This window comes from Aplysia californica, unplaced genomic scaffold, assembly GCF_000002075.1.
Source record: "Aplysia californica isolate F4 #8 unplaced genomic scaffold, AplCal3.0 scaffold00369, whole genome shotgun sequence".
Lineage (NCBI taxonomy): Eukaryota > Metazoa > Mollusca > Gastropoda > Aplysiida > Aplysiidae > Aplysia > Aplysia californica.
In genome coordinates, this window is record NW_004797639.1 from 318,376 (window position 1) to 345,097 (window position 26,722).

The following is a 26,722-nucleotide window of genomic DNA, read 5'->3' on the forward strand; positions in this document are numbered from 1 at the left end:
GACAATTGAACAAGCTTTAAGATGATACCAATAACTCTACATGCCCAAAAATTGACGAGAGCCTGATTCCACCACGCTGCCTCACATATATTTCCTTTTGCACCAATGAATTTTAGACGCCCTCCGGGTTGTATCAGAATATTTACCATTCAGTCATAGTTATATCAGACTGGGGCGGTAACTCAACATTTCATCACAACAACTCAGGGGCTATCAATGATAGGCTATCTAGTATTGCAGGAACAATCCTTGGAGATGTACTTAGGTGATATACTCTGTATTCTTTGTGATCTGTCAGTGTCAAAGGAAAAACAAAATGTGAGGCAGCGAGGAGGAATCAGGCTCTCGTCAATTTTCAGGCATGTAAAGTTATTGGTATCATCTTAAAGTTTGTTCACTTATCTTTATTTGGATGTAAAAAATATCCATTTATCTTGAATACAAGTCGAGATATCTGCAAAAGAAGGAGGTGGGGGTCACCTATTTTCAGAGGTAAAATTAGTGAGAAAATGGCCGCCAAAGATTAGTTATTTCCTTAGTTTAAGAGTCCGTGGTAACTGAAGATTTACATTTTTTATGCCTTTCATCAACGCTTTTCAGAAAAATCCACACAGAAATGAGTTCTTTAATGCTCATGAAAGGTGTACCAAAACACAATAATTTGATAAAAATTCACAAACCTGTGGAAAAATGCAAGTTTCTTCACTTTGATTATTTTGACGAGAGCCTGATTCCACCACGCTGCCTCACAAATATCTTTCTCCTGCTTTTGTATCGTCTGTTGTATTGATATGGTGTTTTTGTCTAAATATTCTGTGCCCCCCCCCAATCTTTTCCTGGGCCTGCTCTCATGAGCAAGGTCAACACAAAACAAGATCCCATCACTCACCTGTTTTGATATCTAACCCAACAGCCTGGTCAGTGCCCAGATATTCCTGCTGCAGTTTGACAATGGCTTCTTGAGGATCAAGGCCTGAGTTCTGCGCTAGCACTTTCACAATGATCAGCAAAGCCTCTGCAAAAGCCTGGACACCTGTCGAGGAAGCAAAATTCCTGTCATTAACTACGGGTATATGATAACCAAACTGTTTCCAACAATCACAAACAAACGGAACAGAAAATGCAATAAGCTTTGAGGGTAAGAAAAAATTATGCCAACACACTTATTGTCAACAGGGGCTTGGAAAAATCCAGGCAACAAAAAGGTGACGGAGCTGTAGTACAAGACAAAATAGCACCATGATAGCAATATGTTCCTTAGGAAAAGACTACAACAAGAGTAACACTGAAAAGAAAAGGATCACACCATATTGGTGTGAACCACAACCACATGCCCCCCATCACCCCCCCCCCCCCCAAAACCAAAACAACAACAACCCCAAACAAACAAAACAAATACAATGATGACCCATAACAATTGTCAATACATCCCACCAGCAGCAGCTAGAAGAAAGAACTTTCCTTGAAGCAAAAAGGGATTCTTACAAACCAAGTATAACAAAATAAACAAACATGCAAAGGCATCAAACACAGAATTTCAGAAAAAACCTACCAAGTCTGGCTCTGCCCTTCACGGTGTCTTTGTACTTCATCAGTTCCTGGTACGCAGCAATTTCAAAAGCTCCAGCCCCAGGTAGAACACAGTCTGAAAACAGATACCATATAGTCTTATCATAGAACTTATTTAGTTTTAGTATGTGTTTTACGGCACTTCCAACACAATAAGGTAAAATGAGGAGAGATAAGGACGATAGACGTTTGATAGGAAAGAAGGAGCAAACCACACCAGAGCACCCACCAACCACCAACTCATAGAACTGAATATATCCATGACTTACAGCAAATGGATGTGGCTCGTTTTAAAAATAATGCACATGACCAACACTAATTCCTGTACTGCCCAACAGAGTTTTCTGCCATATTATTACGTATATAAAATAAATGTATATTGCTTTCACCATTAGAGAATACAAACAATGGTGATGAAGATTGCATCAAAAAGCACAGGGTAAATAAATTCATGTACAGTACTATAAAGAACTCAACTGTGTCTTCCGTCATATTAACACTCACCACAACTGTGCACAGCTCCACTGTAAACAGCCATCTAAAACAGAGACTGGCCTATCTCAAGCTTTTCAAAGGCATATTATGTATATAAACAATGATGATTAGGATTGCATCAGAGAGGTTACCATTCAGTCATATAATTCAGACTGGGGCGGTAAATACAAAACCTCATCATTGCAATACTCGAGAGAGAAAAAAAAAAAAAGAAAGAAAGAAAAAAAACCCCAACCCCACTACTGCCTGCTAAAGAATGCTAAATTCATTTAATCAATTATATCTGAACACTACACAACACAACAATTTGGTGTAGAATGCGTGCAATCTAGATATTTAAATGGAAAAACATTTCAGATGTGCTTACTGTCATCAATAGCATTCTTCACAGCCCTCAGTCCATCTCTCACGGCATCTTTGATCTGGGTGATAGTGTGGGCATTTGGCCCCTTGATGACTATAGTGACAGAGTGGGGTTCTTTGCATTCCTCGATAAATGTGAACTTGTCCTCACCCTGAAAGTCACGAAACAAAAACAAATTAGAAGATAAAAGTCAATCATTTAAAGTCAGAATTGTGTGGATCGGGAAAAAAAAGAAGTCAGAATTGTCCACAACAGCTTCCCGTTGTTGAGTAGAAAAGAGATTGCCTCTCAGTCAGGAGAACTGGGACAGTGTCATCATAATTATAATACAAAGTGGAGAAGAAGAAAAAAAGGGTGAGAAGTAGTCACTTGTACAGGTAAATGCCTAGAACACGTGACTGTTGGAGAAAGTTGGTTTGACTGTACATGTCTCCTTGTTTTAACCAGTTTTAGTAAGGTTTTCCGGCGCTCGCAACTGCATAAGGTCATATGAGCGTCAAGGGGTGGATGTCAACAGAGTAGTCCAAAAGAGAAATCAGGCTTACTCAGCTCATCTCTCTCGCCTCAACAGCACAATGAGTGACAATGACTGTACATGGCAGAGAAAAATTGAAATTATACAAACAAAGCAACTAAACCCAGTGCCCAGTATCTGAGAAAGGGGTATCACAAATATCTCTGCAACATCACTCTTTTCGCGAGCAGGCAATGTTTGCATCAGAACTGTTACCATTCAGTCATCTGATAATTCAGACTGGGGCGGTATTCATCAATTCATCATAGCAAAAATCAACAAGACTGACAGTGTCACACAGAGCCCCCCCGGCACTCTCATTAAACAAGCGTGAAATTTTCGTCTCCTTTGAAATGTAACACGAAGAGTAAAGGAGAAAAGACAGTTCATGAAGAGTGAAATGTCAGCTTGAAACAAAAAGAAAAGCCAGAACGTTTAAGTAAAACACCAAAACTGACAGTTCGGACCATTTAGGAGGACAGTTGCTTAGCCTACGCCAGCCCCAATCCAGGCTGAGAGAGGAAATGGCATCCAAACAGTACTGAGGATAAATACTGTACAAAAATAAGACTTCCCACACAAAAATTTAACTCAAAACATCAACATACAATGGTAAAGAGCCAATTTTTGTTTTGTTTTGTTTTAGTAGAAGTTTTACGGCGCTCGCAACTGCATAAGGTCATATGAGCCAATTTTTTTAATGAAATGACCAAACTAACCAAATGAGATACCCGAAAAAATAGAATGTGAAAAGACTGTGACACCACACTTTCTTCCCAAGTAGATGACATTTGCATCAGAATCATTACCATTCAGTCATGTAATTAATCAGACTGGGGCGGTATTCATCAATTCATCATTGCAATAATTCATAAAATTGGGGGGGGGGGGATATGAAAGTCGTCCCTTAAACACTTGAATAAATGTGGATTTGTTGCCACGCCCTCAAGTCACAAACCAAAGAAATGCAGGTCAGAGATATGTGAAACTGCAACTTTAAACAAAAATAAAAACCAGAGTCTTATTCTTTTATTTTATGCATCATAGCTGTCTGAATCATACGAGAGGTATGAAGAGTTAGGAAACAGCAATTCAAGTAGAAAGACGGGAGATACCTTATATAAAAGAATTCTACCAAGCTAGACTTGAATTCACACAATTTGCATGCAATGATAAAAAACCTAAAACTTTGATGAAATAACCAAAGCAACCAATTCAGCTAGCTGAGAGAGGGACGTCTCAAATCTGTGACACCACACTTTCCTTAAGTAGACAATGTTTGCATCAGAACTGTTACCATTCAGTCATCTGATAAATCAGACTGGGGCGGTATTCATAAATTCATCATTGCAATGATTGATGAAAGTGAAAAATAGACAGTGCGCTGTAACATTATGATTTCACATATGCAACACAGAAATCCATTGAACTTTTCAACAAGAGCGAACTTGTAACTGAGCACTTATGGACCTGTCCAGTGTGCAATGACATTGTTTCCCAGGACAGGTAAATACAGGTAAATACAACAACATTACTCTTTTCCAGAGTCTGCAAAGTTTTGCATCAGAACTGTTACCATTCAGTCATCTGATAAGTCAGACTGGGGCGGTATTCATCAATTCATCACTGCAATGATTCATTAAATAGAAAACAAGTAACACAGAGAGTCCCTTACAATCACAAATAGATAAGGATTGGTCGTCACACCGGACAGTCACAAACCTAAGACGAAAGAAAAAAAAGTAGTTGTGAAATGAGTGAGATTGCAGCTCCACACAAAATTTTTAACTAGTGTGTACATATTGCGAGATAGATGGATAGAACGAGGTGGCCTGAGTGAGGAAACAGCATCTCAGAAGAAAGACGATAATACTCCAGGAAAATATAAAAAAACCTTCACCATGCAGGAGTTAAATTCACACCTTTGGCACACAATGGCAAAAACCCCGAAAGTTTGATAAAATGACCAAATAAGGCAAACAACTACCTGAGAACACGATATCACAAACCTTTGTGACACAAACTTTCTCCAAGAAGACAATGTATGCATCAGAACTGTTACCATTCAGTCATCTGATTAGTCAGACTGGGGCGGTATTCATTAATTCATCACTGCAATGATTCATAAAATTAATTACAAAAAATAGAAAACAGAGGGTCCCTAGCAATCACAAAAAAAATGTGGACAGTCACAAACCAAAGAAGGAAGAACAAAAAGTAGTTCTGAGCTGAGTAAGATTGCAGCTCCACACAAAAATGAAAACTAGAGCGTTCATGTTTTTTGCAACATGGATAGTTTGAATCATTTATTTAGGAGGCCTTGGTGAGAAAACAGCATCCCAGAAAAAAAGACGGAGATACTCCATTTTAAAAAACTTCACCAAGCAGGAATTGAACCCACACCTTTTGCACGCCATGGCAAAGACCCCAGGAGTTTGATAAAATGACAAAATACAACAAACAAATCAACTTCCCGAATGAGATATTACAAGTCTCTGCGACAAAAACTTTCTCCAGGAAGACAATGTTTGCATCAGAATCGTTACCATTCAGTCATCTGATAAATCAGACTGGGGCGGTATTCATTAATTCATCATTGCAACGATTGATAAAATAGAAAAATATATACAGTGATCGTAACTTTACAATTTCACAAAAACAACACAGAAATCCACTGAACTTTTCTACAGAAGTGAATTTGTAGAACCTCCTTAAACTCAGAAAGAACAAAGGCAGAATATTGGCGTGTTGTATTAAAGCTTGAATAAAAAATAAAAATCTGAAAGATACTAAACATTATATTGTGCTCCCTTCTACATAATTTACATCTTTTTGCCAAATCAGCTCACGGAGAAAACAGATCCCAGAAGGACAGAGATACTTGAAAATAACAGCCATCACTAGGCAGGAAACAAACTCATGTCTTTTGTGTGCAATAGCAAAGAGCCCTACATAATGCGGTTACCAAACAGAGCAACCAAATCCACTGTACCAGAACTAGACTTCATAAGATCACAACAACATTACTGTTTTCCAGAGTCTGCATCAGAACTGTTACCATTCAGTCATCTGATAAGTCAGACTGGGGCGGTATTCATTAATTCATCACTGCAATGATTCATAAAATTAATTACAATAAATAGAAAACAGAGGGTCCCTAGCAATCACAAAAAAAATGTGGACAGTCACAAACCAAAGAAGGAAGAACAAAAAGTAGTTCTGAGCTGAGTAAGATTGCAGCTCCACACAAAAATGAAAACTAGAGCGTTCATGTTTTTTGCAACTTGGATAGTTTGAATCATTTATTTAGGAGGCCTTGGTGAGAAAACAGCATCCCAGAAAAAAAGACGGAGATACTCCATTTTAAAAAACCTCACCAAGCAGGAATTGAACCCACACCTTTTGCACGCCATGGCAAAGACCCTAGGAGTTTGATAAAATGACCAAATACAACAAACAAATCAACTTCCCGAATGAGATATTACAAGACTCTGCGACAGTAACTTTCTTCGCATCAGAACTGTTACCATTCAGTCATCTGATAAATCAGACTGGGGCGGTATTCATTAATTCATCATTGCAACGATTGATAAAATAGAAAAATATATACAGTGATCGTAACTTTACAATTTCACAAAAACAACACAGAAATCCACTGAACTTTTCTACAGAAGTGAATTTGTAGTACCTCCTTAAACTCAGAAAGAACAAAGGCAGAATATTGGCGTGTTGTATTAAAGCTTGAATAAAAAATAAAAATCTGAAAGATACTAAACATTATATTGTGCTCCCTTCTACACAATTTACATCTTTTTGCCAAATCAGCTCACGGAGAAAACAGGATCCCAGAAGGACAGAGACACTTGAAAATAACAGACATCACTAGGCAGGAAACAAACTCATGTCTTTTGTGTGCAACAGCAAAGAGCCCTACATAATGCAGTTACCAAACAGAGCAAACAAATCCACTGTACCAGAACTAGACTTCATAAGATCACAATAACATTACTCTTTTCCAGAGTCTGAAAAATTTGCATCAGAACTGTTACCATTCAGTCATCTGATAAGTCAGACTGGGGCGGTATTCATTGATTCATCACTGCAATGATTCATAAAATAGAAAAAATAGAAAACAGAGGGTCCTTTGCAGTCACAAAAAAATGTGGATCGGTTGTCACAGTCACAAACCCAAGAAGGAAGAACAAAAAGTAGTTCTGAGCTGAGTAAGATTGCAGCTCCACACAAAAATGAAAACTAGAGTGTTCATGTGTGTTTTGCAACTTGGATAGTTTGAATCATTTATTTAGGAGAACTTAGTGAGAAAACAGCATCCCAGATAAAAACCCTGGAGATACTCATAAGATCACAACAACATTACTGTTTTCCAGAGTCTGAAAAGTTTGCATCAGAACTGTTACCATTCAGTCATCAGATAAGTCAGACTGGGGCGGTATTCATTAATTCATCACTGCAATGATTCATTAAATAGAAAAAATGTAATACAGGGGGTCCCTTGCACTCACAAATAAATATGGACTGGTTGTCACACCGGACAGTCACAAACAAAAGACGAATGGAGAAAAGTAGTTTTGAGCTGAATGACATTGCAGCTCCATACAAAAATTTAAACTAAAGTGTTCATGTTTTATGCAACATGGTTAGTCTGAATCATTTAAGAGGTGGCCTGAGTGACGAAACAGCATCCCCCAGGAGGACAAAGAAATGCTATTTTAAAAACTTCACTATGCAGAAATTGAACTTGGACCTTTAGCATGCATTGGCAAAGACTAAAACCCAAAAGTTTGATAAAATGACCAAATAAAGCAAACAAATCAACAACTGAAAAAAGGTATATCACAAGTCTCTGTGACAGACTGTCCCCAGGAAGACAACATTTGCATCAGAACTGTTACCATTCAGTCATCTGGTAGATCAGACTGGGGCGGTATTCATTAATTCATCATTGCAACAATTAATAAAACTGAAAAATGGATAGCTCATCAAACAGGATTCCATAAACGTGACACAGAAATTCATTGCACTATTCAACAAAAGCGAATTTGTCGTCACTCCTGAAACTCAGAAAGAGAAAAGGCCATATATTGCTCTGTGGTATTCAAACTCTACAACAGAAAAGAGCCAAGTCACTGCAACATCACTCTTTTCCCAGAGTTCACAATGTGTGCATCAGAACTGTTACCATTCAGTCATCTAATAAATCAGACTGGGGCGGTATTCATTGATTCATCATTGCAATGGTTCATAAAATGGAAAAAATGCAACACAGAGGGTCCCTTGCACGCTCAAATGAATGTGAATTTGTTGCTACGCCCAGAATCATTACTGTTCAGCATGCAGCAACCAACCTCACAACTCCAGCAGGGAACAGCGGAGAGCTTAAGAAAATGATGAAATGATCAAAGAGAGCAATTAACCAGCTACAAGAAAACAGGACATCAAAAGTCTTTGCAACTCCACACTTTTCCTGTGTGGGCAATGTCTGCATCAGAATCATTACCACTCAGTCATCTATAAATCAGACTGGGGCGGTATTCATTAATTCATCATTGCAACTTGTTCATACAACTAAAAATACTGCATTTCCAAAAGTGTGATACAAAGGTTCTTTGCATTCGTCAACAAATGTGAATTTGTCATCACTCCAGAAACCCACACAACAAAAAAGAAAATAGAAAAGACAATACGATATTAAATCTGTGAACAAAAATCAGACCCTGATGGTAAATGGTAAATATTGTAAGCTCCCATCTACACAATCTATGATTTAGGCCAAAGCAGCTAAATGGGAAACAACCCAGAAGAACTATAGAGATGCTTGAGAATAACAGACCTCCTGAGGCAAGATTTTATGTCACATCTTTAGTGAGCAGCAGCAAGGAGCCTAACACAATGAGGAAATTACCAAACAACGCAATCAGACCCATTAACTGAGAATAGGACATCATCATAAGTCACAGCAACATCACTCTTTTTCAAGTAGCCAAACAACATTACTTTTTTCCAGAGTCTGAAAAGTTTGCATCAGAACTGTTACCATTCAGTCATCTGATAAATCAGACTGGGGCGGTATTCATAAATTCATCATAGCAAAGACATACAATTTTTAAAAATATTTTTTAAATCTAACACTTTAATTGTAAAAGTTGCATCCTAAAAAAAATGTGACTTTCTTTCACACTCCTGGAGGTTGCACAAAAAAGGAGAAATGAGAAAAGGCACGGGCCAGTGCATATGACATCACAGTTCTCAAAAGTCAAATCCTCAAGTTCAAACAAAAAGCCTTGTAGAATAATTGTTCGAACTTCTTCCAGGTGTGAGTAGTTCTAGGAAGCTGAACAGAAAAAGAAAAAGAACAGAGGGGGAAACAAAAAACTCTAAAACCAATCTTAGAGGTGATCCACTGAGCGCTTGATTTGCATTTGCTGCATCAGATCAACAAATTGCTGAACTCAAAACGCCTATAAAAACATGCTTGGAACATTCTGCATTTCAGAATCTAGTATTCATTTTCTTCTTCAAGAAAACAAGCAAAGCCAATGAGGCATGGGTGTAAAGATGGTGAACAGGAACAGATCTCCGAGCGTCCAGTTAAAAATATTTTTCCATGTAGCTTTTATCAGTTAAAACAAGTAAACTTTTTATCAGAAAACTGTATGATTGACCGCAACCTCATTCAAAAACTAAAGCAACAACGGTCTCCCTGAAGGCGAGAATTGGCATCAGAAATATTACCATTCAGTCATTTGATCAATCAGACTGGGGCGGTATACAGAAACTCATCACTGCAACAATTCTTAAACTAGAGAAATGCGTTTTACAAAAATTTCCAGTATCATCATACGACTAATAGTTGAACCAATAATTCATCGTTAACCTGAAGGGCATCTATGCCGTTGTCTCCATTAAAGATTGCACGGCTCTACGATCATCCTGCCTCCTATGAATTGTGTGCTAACAGGCGTAAATTTTTTTTCTCCAATTTTTAAAATTCAAGTACATAAATATGAGTTGTGTGTTCTCTAACACACGCTTGTGAGCTGGTGCAGAAAGCACAATTTAAAATCATTAAGACTACAAAAGAAAAGTTTTTTGACATGACAAAATTTCCAGTACAGTGCATCAACCTACAGAGACTAGACTGCTTCTCAAGACTTTATCAAAGAACACAAAGTCTGCATCAGAATCGTTACCATTCAGTCATCCGATTATCAGACTGGGGCGGTATTCATCAATTCATCATTGCAAATTCTGGAAAAAACAATCTTTCTTACACATCGTTTATTTTAAAAAATATTTCTTTAAAAAACCTCCCAAAAAACAAAATGAGTTGAATAGGAGCATTTTTTCGGTCACAGTACTTTCAAGTTGTTTACATTGTTATCGCTTGTTCTCTGCAGGTCTTGTCAATGGATGAAGCCATCTCTTCATTTCTCTTTCTAGTGATGTACACTTTTTCCTATCTTTCATGTAGAGCTGATCAGACATTGATCTTCAGAGCCCGCACAGGAAACTTACACACTAACAAGCACATAAACAGAATCAACCCCATGTGGGAACCCCATTGCAGACCCTGTGACTACCACGAGGAGACCGTTGTACATCTTCTCCTTCACTGCCCAAACTTGGCAGTTCTTCGACGCAAGCTCCTACACACACATACAGACTTACAAAGCCTGCTCTACTCTGGCGTTGACCAGATGACAAGGACATGTGGTTACTTGAGGGAGGCATTGCGCTGCCAAGAGTGAAATGCTCGCAACTAAAGGGATTTGAACAACAACAACTTATCTTTCATAAGTAGACTATTGTCAATAACAGACTGAGACCTATGACATCCTGTGTGAAATTTTTCTTGGTTTGAGATGTGCACGTACTTTAATTTTAGTAAGAGTTTTATGGCACCTGCAACAAATGATGCCATATACATTCCAAAGGTTATAGGTGTTACTAGAGAGTAACATACAAAAAGAAGGAAGAGAGATAAAGATGATGGATGTTTGACAGAAAAGAAGGAGCAAACCACAAACCAGAGCACCCACCAACCACACAACATGAAATATTCTGTTGTTCCGGTGAGGCAAACAAAAATTGCATACTGGTAACCTATAACTTGCACGCTGAATCCTGAGAGATAGAATACTGCTTTATTCTCATGTTTCACATCACTCTTTCTCTCGACTGACTACGTCTGCATCAGAATTGTTACCATTCAGTCACCAAACAAGTCAGACTGGGGCGGTATACTAAAATTCATCATTGCAACTTTTGCAATGAGAGTATCAAAAACACAGCGCACTGCAAAAACAAGACCATTTGAAACCACTGCAACTTTCAAGGATATACAGGCAACACACACACACAGCAAAGATAGGGTGTATCTAACCACAATACTATCAAACCAACAGTTGTCATAAAAAAAAGATGTAACACACATTGGGCATTCCTATACAGAAAATGCAATTAAAAAAAAAAGGGGGGGACCCATTTTTATTATCATCAAGGGCGGCTAATACTTACCAAGACTTGTTCATAAGAATGACCAGCCCAGCCCAAGTATTCTGGTACGAGATCATCCACAGAATTGACGGCCATGCCACCACAAGCCAGTACAATTCTGTGAAGAAACACAAAACAGCAAAGGGTAAAATATGATTCCCATTACCTTCATATTTGCATTAATGAGGTTTCAATCCATCTTACGTTACCATATTTTCTTAGCTTTAATTTATATGAGCTAGATCAAAGAGAAGTACATTAGCATGAAAACGATGATTAAGTGCAGAAGAAATCATAAACATATATTGAAAAAAAAAATTTACCTGACAAAAAATGTTAATGAGTGCATCAGAGTCATTACCATTCAGTCATATCAAAGTCAGACTGGGGCGGTATGCATAAGTCATCATCACAGTCATATGTTTTTCGTTTTAGTAGAGGTTTTACGGCACTCGCAACTGCATAAGGTCATATGAGTGCCAAGGGGTGGATGTCAAAAGAGAAGTCCTTACAGGGAATCAGACTTACTCTGCTCATCTTTCTAGCTTCAACAGCACAAAGTCTGCTTCGACTATCAAGGCACCCCAGAAATAGTGCGTCACAAGAGTGTGACAAACATACAAAGAAGTAGAGGAAAAAATGACGATAGTAAGGATGAGAAAAGAAAAAGCAGCAGTTCCCTGTTGCAGTTCAGGCACAGTGATGAGCATGACATCGATGAATCAGCCCATTTACAATTCTACTGTGCATAAGAATACGTTAATGTCCCCCCCCCCCCCCTTTGGGAAAGGCCTAAAGACACTTCAATCAGTAGCACAGCCCCCAGGGAAAGTCATATGTTTTAGTAAGATTCTAAAGCACTTGCAACACAATAAGGTCATACAAGTCCAGAAGATTAGACGTGTTAGAAGACAGTAACAAACACAAAAAAGGAGAGAAGGACAATAAATATTTAATGAGAAAGAAGTAGCAGACTACAACACAGCACCCACAAACCATCCACACAGTTGTATACGTAAAAATATTTCACTGTCCCAACAGAATTAGGAACCTCACCTTTCCATGTTCCTGCGCTTGGCCCGCCTTAGTGCAACAATTCCCTCCTTAGCCAGCATGTCCAGAGACATTGGGTCGATGCCCTGATGTCAACACAAAGAGAAGAAAAAAGAAAAACATATATTTTCTGCTAAGAATACATGATACCTTCCTAGGCTCTTTTACTTTTAGTAAGGTTTTACAGTACTCGCAACTGTTTTAGGTTATAGGAGCACCAAGGGGTGGATGTCAACAGAGAATTCCAAATGGGGAATCAGGCTTACTACAGCACAATGTCTGCTTCATAGGCTCTAATCATGTCAATATTCAATGCAGCTAATTACAGAGACAGATGCCTTTCTCCGCACTGTAACGCACAAGATCTATTTATGCTTCACGCATTTAATTTACTTAACATTTCACTAAAAGTTTTGTAGAAAGCCAATTACAACACGGTCCCCCAGCAACTGTGAACCAGTTTAGTTTAGTTTTAGTTTTAGTAGAGGTTTTACGGCACTCGCAACTGCATAAGGTCATATGAGCGCCAGAAGATTAGAGGTGTTACAAGAGAGTAACAAACATAAAAAAGAACAAGGGGAGATAAGGACGATAGATGTTTGATAGGAAAGAAGAACCAAACCACACCAGAGCACCCGCCAACCACCCACGTGAACCAGTTTACAATAAAGTTGTTGTTATCGATCCAGCAACAGCTGGGCTCTTGCCCTTCTGTTCAATGCCATGTAGTGATAAGTGCAGGTTTGCTGCAGTTGCTGTAATATTCCGTAGAGTGTGTTGTCAATGTTAGGACTCAGAGGGAGAAGAGTAGCTCTGATGTCATTTTGGGCTGTACTGTGGAACAGGTGATGATCCACATTCTCATATGCATAGTCACACAAAGGACACATCGGGGGAACCTCCTGATTTTATTCTGTTCAAGTGAAAGTTGAGCTGTATATGTTCTGTTCGTAGGCGGAAGATCGGGGTCTCTTTCTTTCTCTGTAGGTGGTTGATATTGTCATTTTGGTTTGTTGTGGTCATAAGTATGAAAACTGGTCTGCCTGTCTTTCCCAAGGCCCATCTGTTCATCCAATCTTGTTTGCTGTTGCTTTTAATGATTTGTTTTGCAGCGTTGTATGAGATTGGAGTGTTCGGCTGTTCCTGTCTAGATCCCCATTTGGCGAGTGTGTCTGCTGTTATTTCCAGGTATGTTTGAGTGTCCGGGAATCCACTGCATCACCAGGTTGGCGCCACATGACGTTATCAGGTGATGGGACCCAAACAGTATATGTGTCAAGTCTTCATTTAGATGATGGTCATTTTCTATCCCTAGCAATAAAAAAAAGTTAAAATTATGAGAGGACCCCCCCCCAATAATAAGTATGCAAAACTTTCGGTGATACCTTCTGGTTGATGATGAGGAAATTCTTGTCAGTACCATCACAGACTTTCTTCTTCAGCTCAATGATGCGCTTGACCCGCTCATTGATGAACTCGCGCTCAGCAGCCACCAGCTTCTCACGTTCTTGGGCACTCTTGTAGAAGAAGCCAGAGTTCACCTCCCTAAAAAAACCACACATGATAATATTTATTAGTTTGTGAGAAATATTCGCTGAGTATTCACTTACTTTACTTCTCAACAGACAATCCCCACAGACTGAACAAGTAGAAAAAAAAATCTCATCAGTCCACGACAATTCAAAGTTCAACCGTCTAGTAAAAGTAAATAATCATCTATTCTATTAGTTGCACTGCATGACCCTAAAATCAGGGACATCATCAGATATAAATGGCTGAAACCTACCCCCCCCCCCTCAAAAATAAATAAAAAGATGAAAAAACAAGAGCAAATAAAACAAATAAAAAAATTAAAGGAAATAATGATCCAAGTTTTCATGCACTGTCAGAGGAGTTCATTCACAAAATGCTGATTAACTTGAAGTTGAACTTAGTCAAAGATGTTTTAAATTGCACTTGCACATGCCCAGTAATCTAGTTGCATATATCATGACAACACATCATTTTCAGACAAATAATAATGAAAACAACCATATTACTTTTAACTTATTCATATCAATGATCAAGTCCGAACTGTTTTTGAATTGTCATTTTCCTAAATTGAGATCACAATCTTCAAAATGAGGAATAACATGACTGCTTTCTCAGCGTGTGGAGAGCTATATGCCCATCACAAAGAGGGCATTTTAGGGCAAAAAATTGCGGGGAGGAATTTTCACTAAAAAGGAAGGGGGTGTCATCTTTGAGGGTGTTATTGAACATATGCTGCTACTGACAGGGACAAATGACCATTTTGGGAAAATAGACGTTTCAAAGTACCCGAATTCGTTAACAGCTCAATTTCGATCTATGATTAAAAAATGGCGTCATTTGACCATGGCCTCACCCCGCATCATGCCTTAAGTGTAGACTTGTCTTTTTGAATTCCTATGAAACACTTACGTCTTTTCGTACTCCAAGGAAACATTGCAGGTCAGGATGAAAGTATCATGAATGTTCTTTTTCATATCAGGGTGACGGGCTCCATGATCCATTACCATACCTCTAACCAGACTGAAAAAGAAATCAAGTAAGTATAACTATACACTGAAGTACCATATGTAGAGAGAGGAAAGAATTAAGCTTACACATAACTTGCATTAAACAGACGTTAGGGGAAAGTAAAAAAAATTAGGGCAAGGAAACTCAAGGAATCACCTAGTTCACGGACCACATCAATGTTCGAGATTACATTTTCAGAAGAATGTCTAAAATGATAATATGAAATGAGCACAGAGTATTACCCTAAAACAATGATATATCTGCATTAATTATGACACTGCAGGACCTAAGTTTAACCACCCTGCCACTAAAAACACATGTTCACTGGTGCTTCTATCAGATCAGTACAAGGAAGTGTTATAAATGAGTGTACAGCACTATGACCTGAAAAGACAATAGTCCCATGAAATTAAATATTTTTGTGTAGTGGAACATAAAACTTAAGCAAAAAAAAAAACGTCAGAGAGACTCCATTCAGCAAGAGATGGGTAAAATCTTACACAGTGTCCAAGTCTGTCTTATGTCTCATCTCTATGGTCTCCACCATATGCAGATCTATTGATCCATTTGGCTGCTTGATGGAAAGAACAGCATCCACCACATGCTGTGAAAAGACATCAAAGGAACAGTAACATTAGGATCCTCGGGTGATTATAACTTAAGTGGTTGAAAAGTTTTGACACCTTCATCAACCTCCTGCATCAATATATTTGCCCACACATCCACCCGACTTACTTTATATTCTTTCGTAAAAGAAGTTTTAAAAAGTATACCGTATTAATTACCCTTTTTAACACGGCAATCCATTTTCCCCAAGATGCCTTTGCCTTTGATGGCAAGGGTTTTTTCTATATGAGCCTTGTGATGGCAAAGTGTTAAGGCAGTTACTTCACTATTTTGCTTGAACTCTTGACCACGCATCAAAACAAAACCTTTCCCACTCTTATCCGACCATATCCATAATTTTTACCCAAAAAAATAAAGCAGTTTAGGAACACCCCTCCCCCAAGCATTTCAGCATAACAGAATGTACTTTCACACAAAAGAACTCACACTCCACCCAGACAGGATGATTTACAAGCACGCTTCAACTCACAAATAAAAAAAAAAAAAATACACCAAAAAAAACCCTCTTTCATTTTCAGTCACCTCAGTGAGAAGGTCAGCCAGCTCTTGATAAACCTTGGTCCTGAGGGATGTTCTGGCCACTTGCATCAAAGTGTCCCGGTCCACCTCTCTCTTCACCTTCACTTGGTCCAGAACCTCCAGAGCCTTGTCTCTGGCTAGGGTGAAGCCTTCAGTGATCAGTCGTGGGTGAAGACCCTGCACAGAGAAACCGTTTGTTCTTTACAGGAAACCATTGAGACATACAAAATGCTATTCTTCTGTTGCTTTTTTCCCACATTTCATTAACATTTCACCAGTAGAGATTTGTTTTCAAGGAAATGAGACTTGACTAAAACCAACCAACGAAAGTCCAAACTTCCCTTATTTTAACCACATTGTAGCACGATTCCCCTTCCCTCAGAGCTTACAATGACATAACCTGTCGTCCTATGCACACAGCAGCCTCTCACATAATTAGCAAGATGACCACGTCGTGACTCCCAAGTTCAAGCAACAATTCAAATAAGCAAAAGCTCACCAACTAAGGATAAAACAGCAACTGTTGAACCATAAGCACAAGTACTTTTCCCGCACTCAGTCAAGAGATAAGTTTTATATTTATGCAAACCAGTAGACACAAACAAGCATTTGAAAATCATATGTGTAGATAAAACTAACTTGTCAGTGGGCATCGGAATGGCAGATGAGGTCTGGAGGAAACTAAAAAAGGCGGAAAATTGGAAGCACTGAATATAAATAACAAAAACCTGACAAGAGTATATTTCAAGAAAAAATGAAGTACATAAATTTACCTCAGCAATGTACAGATCTGCTTGTTTGAGAAGTTCTCCAATAATGAGCACATTGGAAGTAGTTCCATCACCAGTCACATCATCTTGAGCAGTCGCAACACGAGCAATCAAGGAAGCAGTTGGGTGTTGAATTTGCTAGGAAAGAATATAAGTCTCTAATAATAAATGGAAACAAAAGAAATTTGCTATTTTGATAAAACTCCCTTTCCTAAGTCTCCAATCTTTAGCTTTGAGTTCAAACAGTAAAATTATTTCTACACGAAAATGTGACACAAATTTCAATGAGGATGACAAGGGTTTTAAATCATAAAATGACACTTACTAATAATAACAAATCGTCATATAGCGATGACGATGAAAAATTAAGTTCTCATCCAAATTGCTTTAAAACAAGCTTAAATGAAAGAAGAGTTCAAACTCTAAGAACTGTGGTTTCCAAATGTCTCAAACTTTTGCTGGAGGATTTTTATAGAGAAAAATATGGCCAAAAACTGAGACTTTTCTTGGTGTATTTTGAGGGACAACTGTACATAAATCAGTAATGAATTGGGAGTATATATATGAATGAAACTTTGGTATCTTCATGTGAAAGGCTAAAACAGCACCTGGACATGGATGGCTGGTGCCTCTATAAATAGATCATTGATGGCCAAGGTATCTTCTTGTGATTTTTAGTGCAGAATCTAGTTCTGCCATCACTTTTCAATGTCTTTATTACTTTGCATCTTTAAGACTAATATTTGCGTGAATATTAGTAGAACTGCTCAACATCGCTTTAACTGCTACCACCAAGGGGCACAGGCTTATGAGGCATTACAATACTTTTAAAGTTTTCAACACATCTTTGTTTAATTAAAAACTGCAGTGGTTTGATTCTGAACAAATGGGCAGATTATATTAGTGGAATTTACTCCACCTATCACAGAAACTATATATAACTTTGATCTTAAAGAATCAGTGCTGTTCTCCAATCACACCTTCTACAACATAAAAAAGTGGTTTTGGGAAATCCTGCAATGGACTCTGGTGACCAAATTTGATTTAAGCAGCCAGGCCAATTACATGCCGTCTGGCGATCATGCGCCTTTTGCAAGCGGACAGGCTAGCTTGTTCACTTTGAGACCCAGTTTCCAGATCTAGTCTTTAATGGCTCACTAGATGGGTGGTAATTTTAATTTTAAGTTGGTACTACCCACAAGGATCTGAAATTTTACAGCAAGGGGCGCCTGTTCGATCGATACCCATGCAGCAGCTCCTCTTAGTTTAAAAAAAAAAGTGAGACATTCGCACAAACACGAAAATGTCTACGATTCTAGAAATCTGTCAGCATGGGACGCTCACATTATGTAAGTTTGACCATTACTCTCGCAGGTTTTCCCGTAACTATACTAAGAAGAGAGCTACCTATGATCCTGATCAGCCGCAAAAATTACGCCTTCAGTGGAGCCCGATTTCCGGCCAGTAGCGCAGGGGCTGACTGAAATGGCATTGCTACATCATATTTCATTGCCAGTTTCAGAATTAAACTTACCATCTCATGAAGCAAGACATTTCCATCCTTTGTCAATTTGATGTCTCCTGAACCAGAAACAAGCCTGAAAGCAAAGCAATCATAAACTTAAAATGAAAGCAAACAAATTATAATGGGGGTGTCACTGTGGCAGACGAAAGGAAAGGCAAAATTAGGGGGATCCATGTCTTCATCTTTTGACAAATTTTAAGCTAATTCTAAGCTCTTTATTCATTATCTCTTTCCATGGCACTCGCTGTGTTGCCGTTAACTTAATTCTTTTAAAATAATTGTTTTATGTAAAACAAACCATAAAAAAAAGGGAGGGGGAATGATATTTGTAAACTTCCAGTACCCTCCCCCTCCATACAATACGTATGAGTCCGAATCGCATGATGTGATGTTGTTATATATACAGTTGAACCTGTGTAAGGTGGAATCGCAAGGGAGCCAGAAAAAAATTCCGTCTTCGACAGGGGAATTTAGTGGGTACTTGTTTGGATCTTCGGCAAAACACACGGAAATATCCCATTTATTCTGGAAAGAAGCCGCCCGACTGTACCCCCCTAATTCCGGTCGACAGCGGAGTGTCCAGATCGAGAGTTCAGAAAGCGGGTGTTCCGAGGAAGAGGGAGAGGAAGAACCTAAACATTAACCATGAGTTTAAAAAATCTGGGGGGGAGGGTTCAGGGGGGGCTTGAGATTGTACTTTACCAGACCACCGGTCGGAACTACTTTCGCTATGGCGCCCCCGGTGCCAAGTAGCCCGCTACTCTTCCTTACCGAGCTCCTCTAGTCACTCTCCTACTCAGCTTTCTGCGTCCTCATCCTTCCACAACCAACAACCGACTGACCTCTTACCGGGTTTTTCAGTCATCACGACCGTGCCACCATGCCCTTTGACCCACGACCATGACACCTTGACTTTTTGTTTTTGTTTGTTTTTGTAAAGTGTTTTACGGCGCTCGCAACTGCATAGGTCATATGAGCGCGCGGGACACACCTAATATTTTCAGTTGGTAGGAAATTTTGAATTTTGCCCGGGTGGCGGCTGAAGCCTACTCTTATCGATTTTAGACCACCAAGGGATCTTTAACGTGCGCAACTTGCACACGGGCCCTCCGAGATTTTTCGCCCTTGTCCGAGAAGGCTAGGTGTAGATCTTTCCCACCAGAAGATCAGGGGTGTGGCAGAAAGACAGCAGTAAAGAGGAGCCAAGGAGTAGCAGTAGAAAGGCTGCAGAAAGAGTCAGGAGCCCAGAGGAGGGGCAAAGGGGGTGCGGGGGTGGGGGCAGAAAGTGGAATTGAAAGCAGACAACAGAACATTGCTAGAGAGCAGGAAAGGAGGTGAAAGGAGACAATTTTAGAGAAGAAAATATTTCGGTCGCTACCCGGATTCGAACCCGGGACCTTTGAATGAGAGGCCAACACCTTAACCTCTAGGCCACGAGAGCCCCCATCCTTGACTTTGTGGCTAATTGGTCAATCTAATCACGTGGTCTACTATTCTTATTTGCTCGCGACTCTGCTACTACTGCTAGGCTAGGCCTACTCCTGGTCCGGCAAAGTACAATGGAGGGCAAGAGATGCACACAAGAGCTCATTTGCATTTATTTGCAACGCGCACCGGGTGAGAATAGCCAAAAGACTCGCCTGCACTATTCTCACCCGAGGTGAGAAATATTAAAATTTGCTTCCAATTTCTTTTCTTTTTTTGACCTCTAGTGTTGCGTCCAGCCCTCCCCCCATCCCCGAGTGTATCTTTTTTTTCTTTTTTTTTTTAAATTAAAAAAAAATAAAAAATATTTAAAAAATCAATAATCTCCCCCCATTCCGGAGTCCTGTACTTCACAGCGCTCAGAGCGCGCGCAGGTTCATTGACTGGTCACAATGACGAGCCCGACAAGACGCTTGTATAACTTTCTTTTCTTTTTTTTGCCCCCACAAGCGACAGCACAGTGACGAACATTATTTTCATGGCGACACGTTTGTAATGCAGAACCTGCATGTTACAAATGTTGTGTTTTTAGACTTTTACAGACAAATTTCTGAGATCTTGATTTTCCGGTGGAGTCTCGGTGTCACATACAATTCCGCTTGCCGCCATAGCCGCCTGTTCGCATGGAACGTACTCTCAGACTGGGAAAAGCCGAATTAATATCACAATCGCAACCAGCAAAAATGACCTTAAAGACGTTATCGGATTTGGTTTTCAATTAATATTCGAGATCTTTTATGTAGACTCTAGGATATTATCCCGTGTCTCGAGGATTTTTTTCAAATTTCCGGGCAATTCCCGAGGCCTGGCAGTCACTCTGCTTCCAGCAACTCTTTCTGATTGACCTGCTGTGGCGGTAGCAGAGTTTAGCGGAGGAAATGGCGGTAGCGAAAGTCTGCTAAATAGCGGAATATTGAGACCCATGCACATCAAGCTCACCTCGCCTCACCGCTGGTTTGCCCTGTGCGCGAAGTCGCCCACAGAACTACCTTTTGTCCCCATGTAGAGAACTATGAGGAGAGCGTAGTAGTAATCAAAGGCCAAGATGGGTGGTCCGGTAAAGTACAATCCAGCCCCCCCCCCCCCCATGTTTTTGCCCATTATTTATTGTTTTCCTCGTAAACCACTGATTTGCTGCAATTTTCATGGCCATATTCGTTTTCAGCACCCCCAAAAACGTTAGTCAGGTCACCAAAAATAGTGCTTTAACGTGTGGGTGCATAAGTAAAAATGTACCGTTAGATTCTATAGATACGCGTTCCATGACGACAGACAACAGGCACCTCTTCGTGTGGTGACAAGTCACAAAATTGTTTGCACATCACACAGTGAATCACAGTACAGACAGTGGCACAGGCACACACGATTCTCATTAAGCCTACGTACATTTTCATTGTCCCTTTAGGTCCTAAATTTGTCCTCAACACATCCTGGAGTCCTTTCGCTGCGCTTATGTTGACTGCAAGAGCTTGGGCAGCTCTCGCTACTTCAGCTTTAGGGTTTAGTGATTTTATAGCCGACATTTTCACACGCACATGGATAACTGTCAATGGCGACGCCGGAACGCGAATAACAGGAAGTAGAAACTACTTGTAATCGACTTAATAATTGCTGACTGCTGAACATTATATTCGCAGTTGACATTCGATGTGGAGATCAGGGTGGGTTTATCATCAGATCTATTGTAAACTTTCTCTCTGTCGAGATCTAGGCTAGGCTAGGCTATATTATATATAGGCCCTATGCACGAAATGCTCAAAGAGGCGGTTTTAGGCCGAAAATACTGTCACGCACAACTGAAGTGCGCCACGAAATGTACAACGAGCTGCTCGTTCGGAAGTGGTGATCCCATAGGCCCTAATAGGTCCGCGCGACTCAGTCCGACTGTGTTTTAAAAAATGACTCCGTAACATGGAAGCGAAACCATTAAATTGGGGGGGGGGGGTATTAATCCGCAGACATGAAAAAGAGGCTAAAACAGCTCCTGGACATGGGTGGCTGGTGCCTCCGTAAATAAAACATTCATGGTCAGGTCAGGACCCCCCTCTGTTTTTATCTCCACGGCGTCGCGGAACACTCCGATAAGTATAACACTCTCGCGGCCTGTCCGCGCGCGAAAAAGAAGTGCTATACGCACGCACGTCTTTTTGCTGTACTGTGTTGTGACGTCGAGAATTCTGACGTGGTTGTGGGCTCAGTACATATTACATAAGATTCTGATTAGGCCCTTTTTGCGTTGAGAGGCTTGCATCAAAAGTACAAGTTTGGTGGGGGGTTTCATAGTCAGGTTGTGAAAAAAAGCTCTTTCAATGCACTTACAAATTAATAATGGATCGGCTATTCTTATGATCCGGGGGTTTTTTATGTGCACGGGTCAAACGCTTTGTCGTCGCACGCTAAGACTTCAGTTCGATTTCCGTATGGGGATATTTTTATTTTTTTTACTGAGAACCTCTGTCTTTCTTCTGGGGCGTTATAAATGTTCCCTCTCAGTCCAGGTTGGCCCTGACATTGGGTTGAAATAGGCCTATCCCGTCTTCTAAATGTTTTATATTGTGTCATAGTGAGTGTAAAACATCTACAAACTAGACTACATAAATACGATACAAAAGCCAATCACAACGACCCACGGAGCTTTCCATTCTAAGATCATCAAAGTCTACTTATTACTACTATACTGTACACGTGCTTCCAATCACTACATCCACTCGCTCAGCTGATCAAGGGTGGGAAGTTCAAAATAGCGTCGGCTCTCTAATAAGTCTTGCACCAAAACAAGCACAGCTTCTCCCTTCCTCCACGGTTTAGAGTTCACACTGCGAGTGGTCTTGCTGCTCATTGCTGGCAAAGCAAGCCATGAGATGCAAAGCAAGACATGAGAGGCAAAGCAAGTCATGGGGCACGGACGGCTTGTGGGCTTCAAGCAAGTCATGGGGCACAAAGCAAGTCATGGGATCCAAAGCAAGACATGGGATGCAAAGCAGGTCATTGAGCACGATCGACTTGCTGTGCTGTGAGCTGGATTTGAGACTTACCTGCCGCGCTGTGAGGGGGCCTATCTCTCTCCTTTTCTGACGTAGGTGGCTTCGCGGATTGCAAGCAGGGTGTGAGGAAGATGAGGGGGTCCGACACGAGTGGCTTCGCGGATTGTTACTACAATATTCTACATGTAGTAGTGTAGTCGACTGACTTGAAGCTTTAGACTAGACTCAAGTGTAACATGCTGGTAATTTTATTTGAAGATTTGACCTAGCGATTTGAGGTTTGTAACTTGAACTAGGGCATTGCGAGCACGAGCAGGTTTGCTACCGGGGTGCTCTAGTTTCTGAATATCAGGTACACTCAGTGGCGGTGGGTAGTGAAGGCCTCGTGGGCTTGAGCCCCCACCCCATTCCCCAACTCTATCCCAAAGCAAATGAAAATAATGAAATAAGCAGTTGAAACTGTTAAATGATCTTACTACAATGAACACAGAGTTATCAACTCGGCGGCTTGTTGTTTGTCCAATCATTGTTGTCACCGCTTAGGCCTACAACTATAGTAAACTAACAGCCAATCAAATGCCTTTAGGGCTCAGCAATATAGACGAGCCCGTTCCCACGGACCCTCCTTACTGAAACCCCTTCTGTAAAAAAGTAGAAGACTTTAAAAAAAATAACACGGCACAGAGGGCTTAATAATGTTCTCCTAGCCCTGACAATGGGGTGAAAGTTTACAACACACTTTCCCCCATAGTGACATGTTACCTATGCACCCACTGGACTTTTGTTAGGTGCGGTCTACACGACTCAATCCACCTCATAGACGATATACGTTTGGAGTGCTGTGTGTGTATGTATGTGTGGGTGCCGCTGAGATTTAACAGTTATTAATTACATCAAACCACTTTTGAGGCAACCTTTTTCATGACAAGAAAATTAATATAATAAGAAAAATTTGGAAGTCAAACGGCTTCGCCCCCACCATCCAGAAGAATTTAACAAAGAACAAAGAGGTGGAAGACAAAGGTACTGACTCTTCTTGTTTGAATGGTTTCCAAAATGCCGTGGCTCGCCCTGAGTATAAAAAAATCATCACTGTTTTGTAGAAGAAACCTAAGTCCCACCCAAATTTTGGTCCACCCACCGCAACTGGTTACACTATACTGTTAATTTTCCAATTGAAAGTGACATTTTCAAGATGAAAAAATGAAAGTACAGTGTCAAAGACGACAAAGAACCCATAACCTTAACCAAAGATTCTACATAAAAATGTAGAATCTTTGCCATAACAATCAAAGATAACCCAAGGACCTTTCAACAAACTGTATAACCTCCTCGAGCTAATCCAATCTCTTGTACTCGATTACAGAATCGGAAATTTCTGGCCGAAGATACTAGAACAAATTCTAGAGAATCTCAAAACAATGACTAATATGTCGACAGCAGCACAGACACAAAAGAAACTGAATACAAATTAAAATTCCTTTTCCCTCAGTTCATCAGTAGTTTGATGGATATTTTCTTGGGGTATTTTTGAGGATTATATTGTCGTTGTTTTTAAAAAAATATTATTTTAATAGTTTATTAATATCTTCCGCTGCTCGTTTTTAATATTATTTCAACCAAAACAAAACGTCTGTCTGACAGAATGTTACGGATCAAACAAAGTTTCTACAATCACAACAACAGCGGGGACGCGGAGTGGTGACTGTGGGTTAGTAACGTGTGCGAGTCTTTATACTTTGACAACCATGTGGAAGCTACTTAGTTGATCGCCAGCAAAAGTTTCTATTAGAAAAGTGGGACACCAGTGTTTTTTTTAAAGTTGATGTTGCTCAAGATATAGATCTAGATTCTATATATCTAGATCTAGATTAGATCTAGATCCTAGTTGTCTGTGGTAGGCTAACGCTCCGAGCTTGAAAGTGAAAGCTCGAACTGGCCGCCAGTCAAAAGTTTGACAAACAGTATACAGCGCGCTCTCTCTTTTGATCTAGATCTAGAGATCTAATCTGTCTAAATTTTTTCTAAAGCAGGGGCTTTTTCGGTAGTTCCCAAGAGCTTATTTGGACCTAGATTTAGATCTAAGTCTAGATCTGCCTACAGGCTATGTTTGATGCGCGGCAAGTGAGAGAATATCAAAAGTCGAAACTAGCTGCAAAACTTATGTTATGGTAAAATGCCCCCCCCCCCCCCTATCCGATATTTTTATTAAATTATTTCTAGATCTAGATCTAGTTGCCCCCCTGAAATCCCCCTAGTAAGCCTAGATCTAGATACTACTCTTGGGGCCAAAACCAGTGAATAATAATTGGGGGGGGGGGGGGGGGGGGAGCTACCGAAAAAGCCGCAACGTCTGATCTTTGTGTGAATTCTATTGATCTTCCATTCCAACTTTCAACTCTTATCAGGAGTCTAAGTCTTGATAATTTTATCAAGTGTACAAGTTGATGAAAGCAAGCAAGCATGGACATCAATAAGAAAAACTTTAAAAAGAGACAACCCTGTCGAGGCCGAAGTAATCCAACACAAAAACAAAAAGGTAGGTGGACAATTCATCCGCCTTAATGGTGGATTTCTAGTCTACTGTTAGACAAGAAAGCTAGCTTTGAAGATAAGATAAAGTTAACAGTTAAAACAGGTTAGTAGTCACAGAAAGACACAATGTCTTAGCAATGTTGTAAGTATTTAGTCCTACCTAAAACTAACTGCCAGCCCTATTCGGACTCTAGTCCCTATGAATAATGATTATGGTAGCGTTAATTGTGACAGAGTGAGTCTGTGACCAAAAAAAAGAATTTAAAAAACAAAACAAAAACAAACACGTGTACACACGTCACTCACACATCCACACACAGAAATACACATACACACAAATACGAAACACACGCGCACACACACTCAAACACACCCACAATACACTCACACACACAGACTCACAAACTCAATCTGCACATGCTTACATTGTGGCCTTATACACACACACTCACCACACACACATATATATACACACACACGCACATACACACAAACTTTACACTAAACCAACAGACAAACAAGACAAACAACAAAGACAGTCACAGCTCTTTTCTTGTTGCTGTTATTGCGCCTAGTGGCTTTTGTTGCTGTTGTATGCTGCTGATGTTTTGTTGTAATTTTGTTGCCTCGACTGTACTGTAGGCCTACAGAAAGTCTTTGTGGATTTTTGCCATACTCTTTAGGGGGTTCTTATGCGATTTAAAGTAAATTGGGATTTTTTCAATAGATCTTGGCAAACAATAGATTTTTACAAATTTGTGTGATGAATTTTTCCTAACGTACTAGAACATTTTTTAGTAATTTTTTTTTAGGTGGTATTCACATTTGCAAAAAATCCGTGAAAATCCAACTCCAAACACTATGATGAACAAAAAACTATCCCACATGTAAAAAATTCATCACACAAATTTTTAGTATTAGATCTACATCTTTTTTTCATTTTGTGAAAATTTCATGAAGATTGGATGAAAAATGGTGAGAGTTATTAAAACAAGACACACATATGTAGAAAAACCGCGTTTGTAGAAATCGGGCGCATAAGAAAAATAAAAGATTGACTTAATAAGGAAATAGTGGTGGCAAACATGCCTGGTATAGGAAGAAATAATGCTTTAGGGGGTTCTTATGTGATAAAATAGTTGCAAGAGAGGCTGAAGAAGCTAGAAATGCTGTACAACTTAAAATCCATAATTCTGAGCTGAATCGGGACTTTTGGGATGTAGT

At 39.8% G+C, this 26,722-nt stretch overlaps 1 protein-coding gene and 20 non-coding genes across 21 annotated transcripts in view; all 21 read right to left on the reverse strand.

Moving 5' to 3' along the window:
* The window catches only part of LOC101847745 (T-complex protein 1 subunit zeta), a 26,741-nt gene extending 5,148 nt beyond the window's left edge, over window positions 1-21,593 (reverse strand). The window contains exons 1-12 of the mRNA XM_005103348.3: window positions 21,366-21,593; window positions 18,504-18,567; window positions 16,973-17,107; window positions 16,203-16,376; window positions 15,554-15,657; window positions 14,955-15,065; window positions 13,898-14,057; window positions 12,516-12,598; window positions 11,481-11,577; window positions 2,432-2,579; window positions 1,553-1,645; window positions 890-1,033 (exon numbers count right to left, since the gene is read on the reverse strand). Of these exons, the coding sequence (XP_005103405.1) occupies window positions 890-1,033; window positions 1,553-1,645; window positions 2,432-2,579; window positions 11,481-11,577; window positions 12,516-12,598; window positions 13,898-14,057; window positions 14,955-15,065; window positions 15,554-15,657; window positions 16,203-16,376; window positions 16,973-17,107; window positions 18,504-18,567; window positions 21,366-21,502 (1,450 nt within the window). The 5' untranslated portion in view covers window positions 21,503-21,593. The remainder of the gene's footprint in view (window positions 1-889; window positions 1,034-1,552; window positions 1,646-2,431; window positions 2,580-11,480; window positions 11,578-12,515; window positions 12,599-13,897; window positions 14,058-14,954; window positions 15,066-15,553; window positions 15,658-16,202; window positions 16,377-16,972; window positions 17,108-18,503; window positions 18,568-21,365) is intronic.
* On the reverse strand, window positions 128-203 carry LOC118478119. Its single transcript, XR_004858823.1, has one exon. It is a non-coding gene; the product is annotated as a small nucleolar RNA SNORD31 (small nucleolar RNA).
* Window positions 2,177-2,251, reverse strand: LOC118478132. The gene has a single exon (XR_004858836.1). It is a non-coding gene; the product is annotated as a small nucleolar RNA SNORD31 (small nucleolar RNA).
* LOC118478117 lies at window positions 3,140-3,215 on the reverse strand. Its single transcript, XR_004858821.1, has one exon. It is a non-coding gene; the product is annotated as a small nucleolar RNA SNORD31 (small nucleolar RNA).
* On the reverse strand, window positions 3,733-3,808 carry LOC118478131. The gene has a single exon (XR_004858835.1). It is a non-coding gene; the product is annotated as a small nucleolar RNA SNORD31 (small nucleolar RNA).
* Window positions 4,221-4,296, reverse strand: LOC118478112. Its single transcript, XR_004858816.1, has one exon. It is a non-coding gene; the product is annotated as a small nucleolar RNA SNORD31 (small nucleolar RNA).
* LOC118478123 lies at window positions 4,500-4,575 on the reverse strand. Its single transcript, XR_004858827.1, has one exon. It is a non-coding gene; the product is annotated as a small nucleolar RNA SNORD31 (small nucleolar RNA).
* On the reverse strand, window positions 4,986-5,061 carry LOC118478115. The gene has a single exon (XR_004858819.1). It is a non-coding gene; the product is annotated as a small nucleolar RNA SNORD31 (small nucleolar RNA).
* Window positions 5,470-5,545, reverse strand: LOC118478114. The gene has a single exon (XR_004858818.1). It is a non-coding gene; the product is annotated as a small nucleolar RNA SNORD31 (small nucleolar RNA).
* LOC118478126 lies at window positions 5,982-6,057 on the reverse strand. The gene has a single exon (XR_004858830.1). It is a non-coding gene; the product is annotated as a small nucleolar RNA SNORD31 (small nucleolar RNA).
* Window positions 6,451-6,526, reverse strand: LOC118478125. Its single transcript, XR_004858829.1, has one exon. It is a non-coding gene; the product is annotated as a small nucleolar RNA SNORD31 (small nucleolar RNA).
* LOC118478127 lies at window positions 6,973-7,048 on the reverse strand. Its single transcript, XR_004858831.1, has one exon. It is a non-coding gene; the product is annotated as a small nucleolar RNA SNORD31 (small nucleolar RNA).
* On the reverse strand, window positions 7,342-7,417 carry LOC118478121. The gene has a single exon (XR_004858825.1). It is a non-coding gene; the product is annotated as a small nucleolar RNA SNORD31 (small nucleolar RNA).
* Window positions 7,837-7,912, reverse strand: LOC118478120. Its single transcript, XR_004858824.1, has one exon. It is a non-coding gene; the product is annotated as a small nucleolar RNA SNORD31 (small nucleolar RNA).
* On the reverse strand, window positions 8,124-8,199 carry LOC118478116. Its single transcript, XR_004858820.1, has one exon. It is a non-coding gene; the product is annotated as a small nucleolar RNA SNORD31 (small nucleolar RNA).
* On the reverse strand, window positions 8,442-8,516 carry LOC118478124. The gene has a single exon (XR_004858828.1). It is a non-coding gene; the product is annotated as a small nucleolar RNA SNORD31 (small nucleolar RNA).
* Window positions 8,979-9,054, reverse strand: LOC118478113. Its single transcript, XR_004858817.1, has one exon. It is a non-coding gene; the product is annotated as a small nucleolar RNA SNORD31 (small nucleolar RNA).
* Window positions 9,676-9,752, reverse strand: LOC118478130. The gene has a single exon (XR_004858834.1). It is a non-coding gene; the product is annotated as a small nucleolar RNA SNORD31 (small nucleolar RNA).
* LOC118478133 lies at window positions 10,135-10,209 on the reverse strand. The gene has a single exon (XR_004858837.1). It is a non-coding gene; the product is annotated as a small nucleolar RNA SNORD31 (small nucleolar RNA).
* On the reverse strand, window positions 11,151-11,226 carry LOC118478128. Its single transcript, XR_004858832.1, has one exon. It is a non-coding gene; the product is annotated as a small nucleolar RNA SNORD31 (small nucleolar RNA).
* Window positions 11,802-11,875, reverse strand: LOC118478129. Its single transcript, XR_004858833.1, has one exon. It is a non-coding gene; the product is annotated as a small nucleolar RNA SNORD31 (small nucleolar RNA).
* Window positions 21,594-26,722: the final 5,129 nt, after the last annotated feature.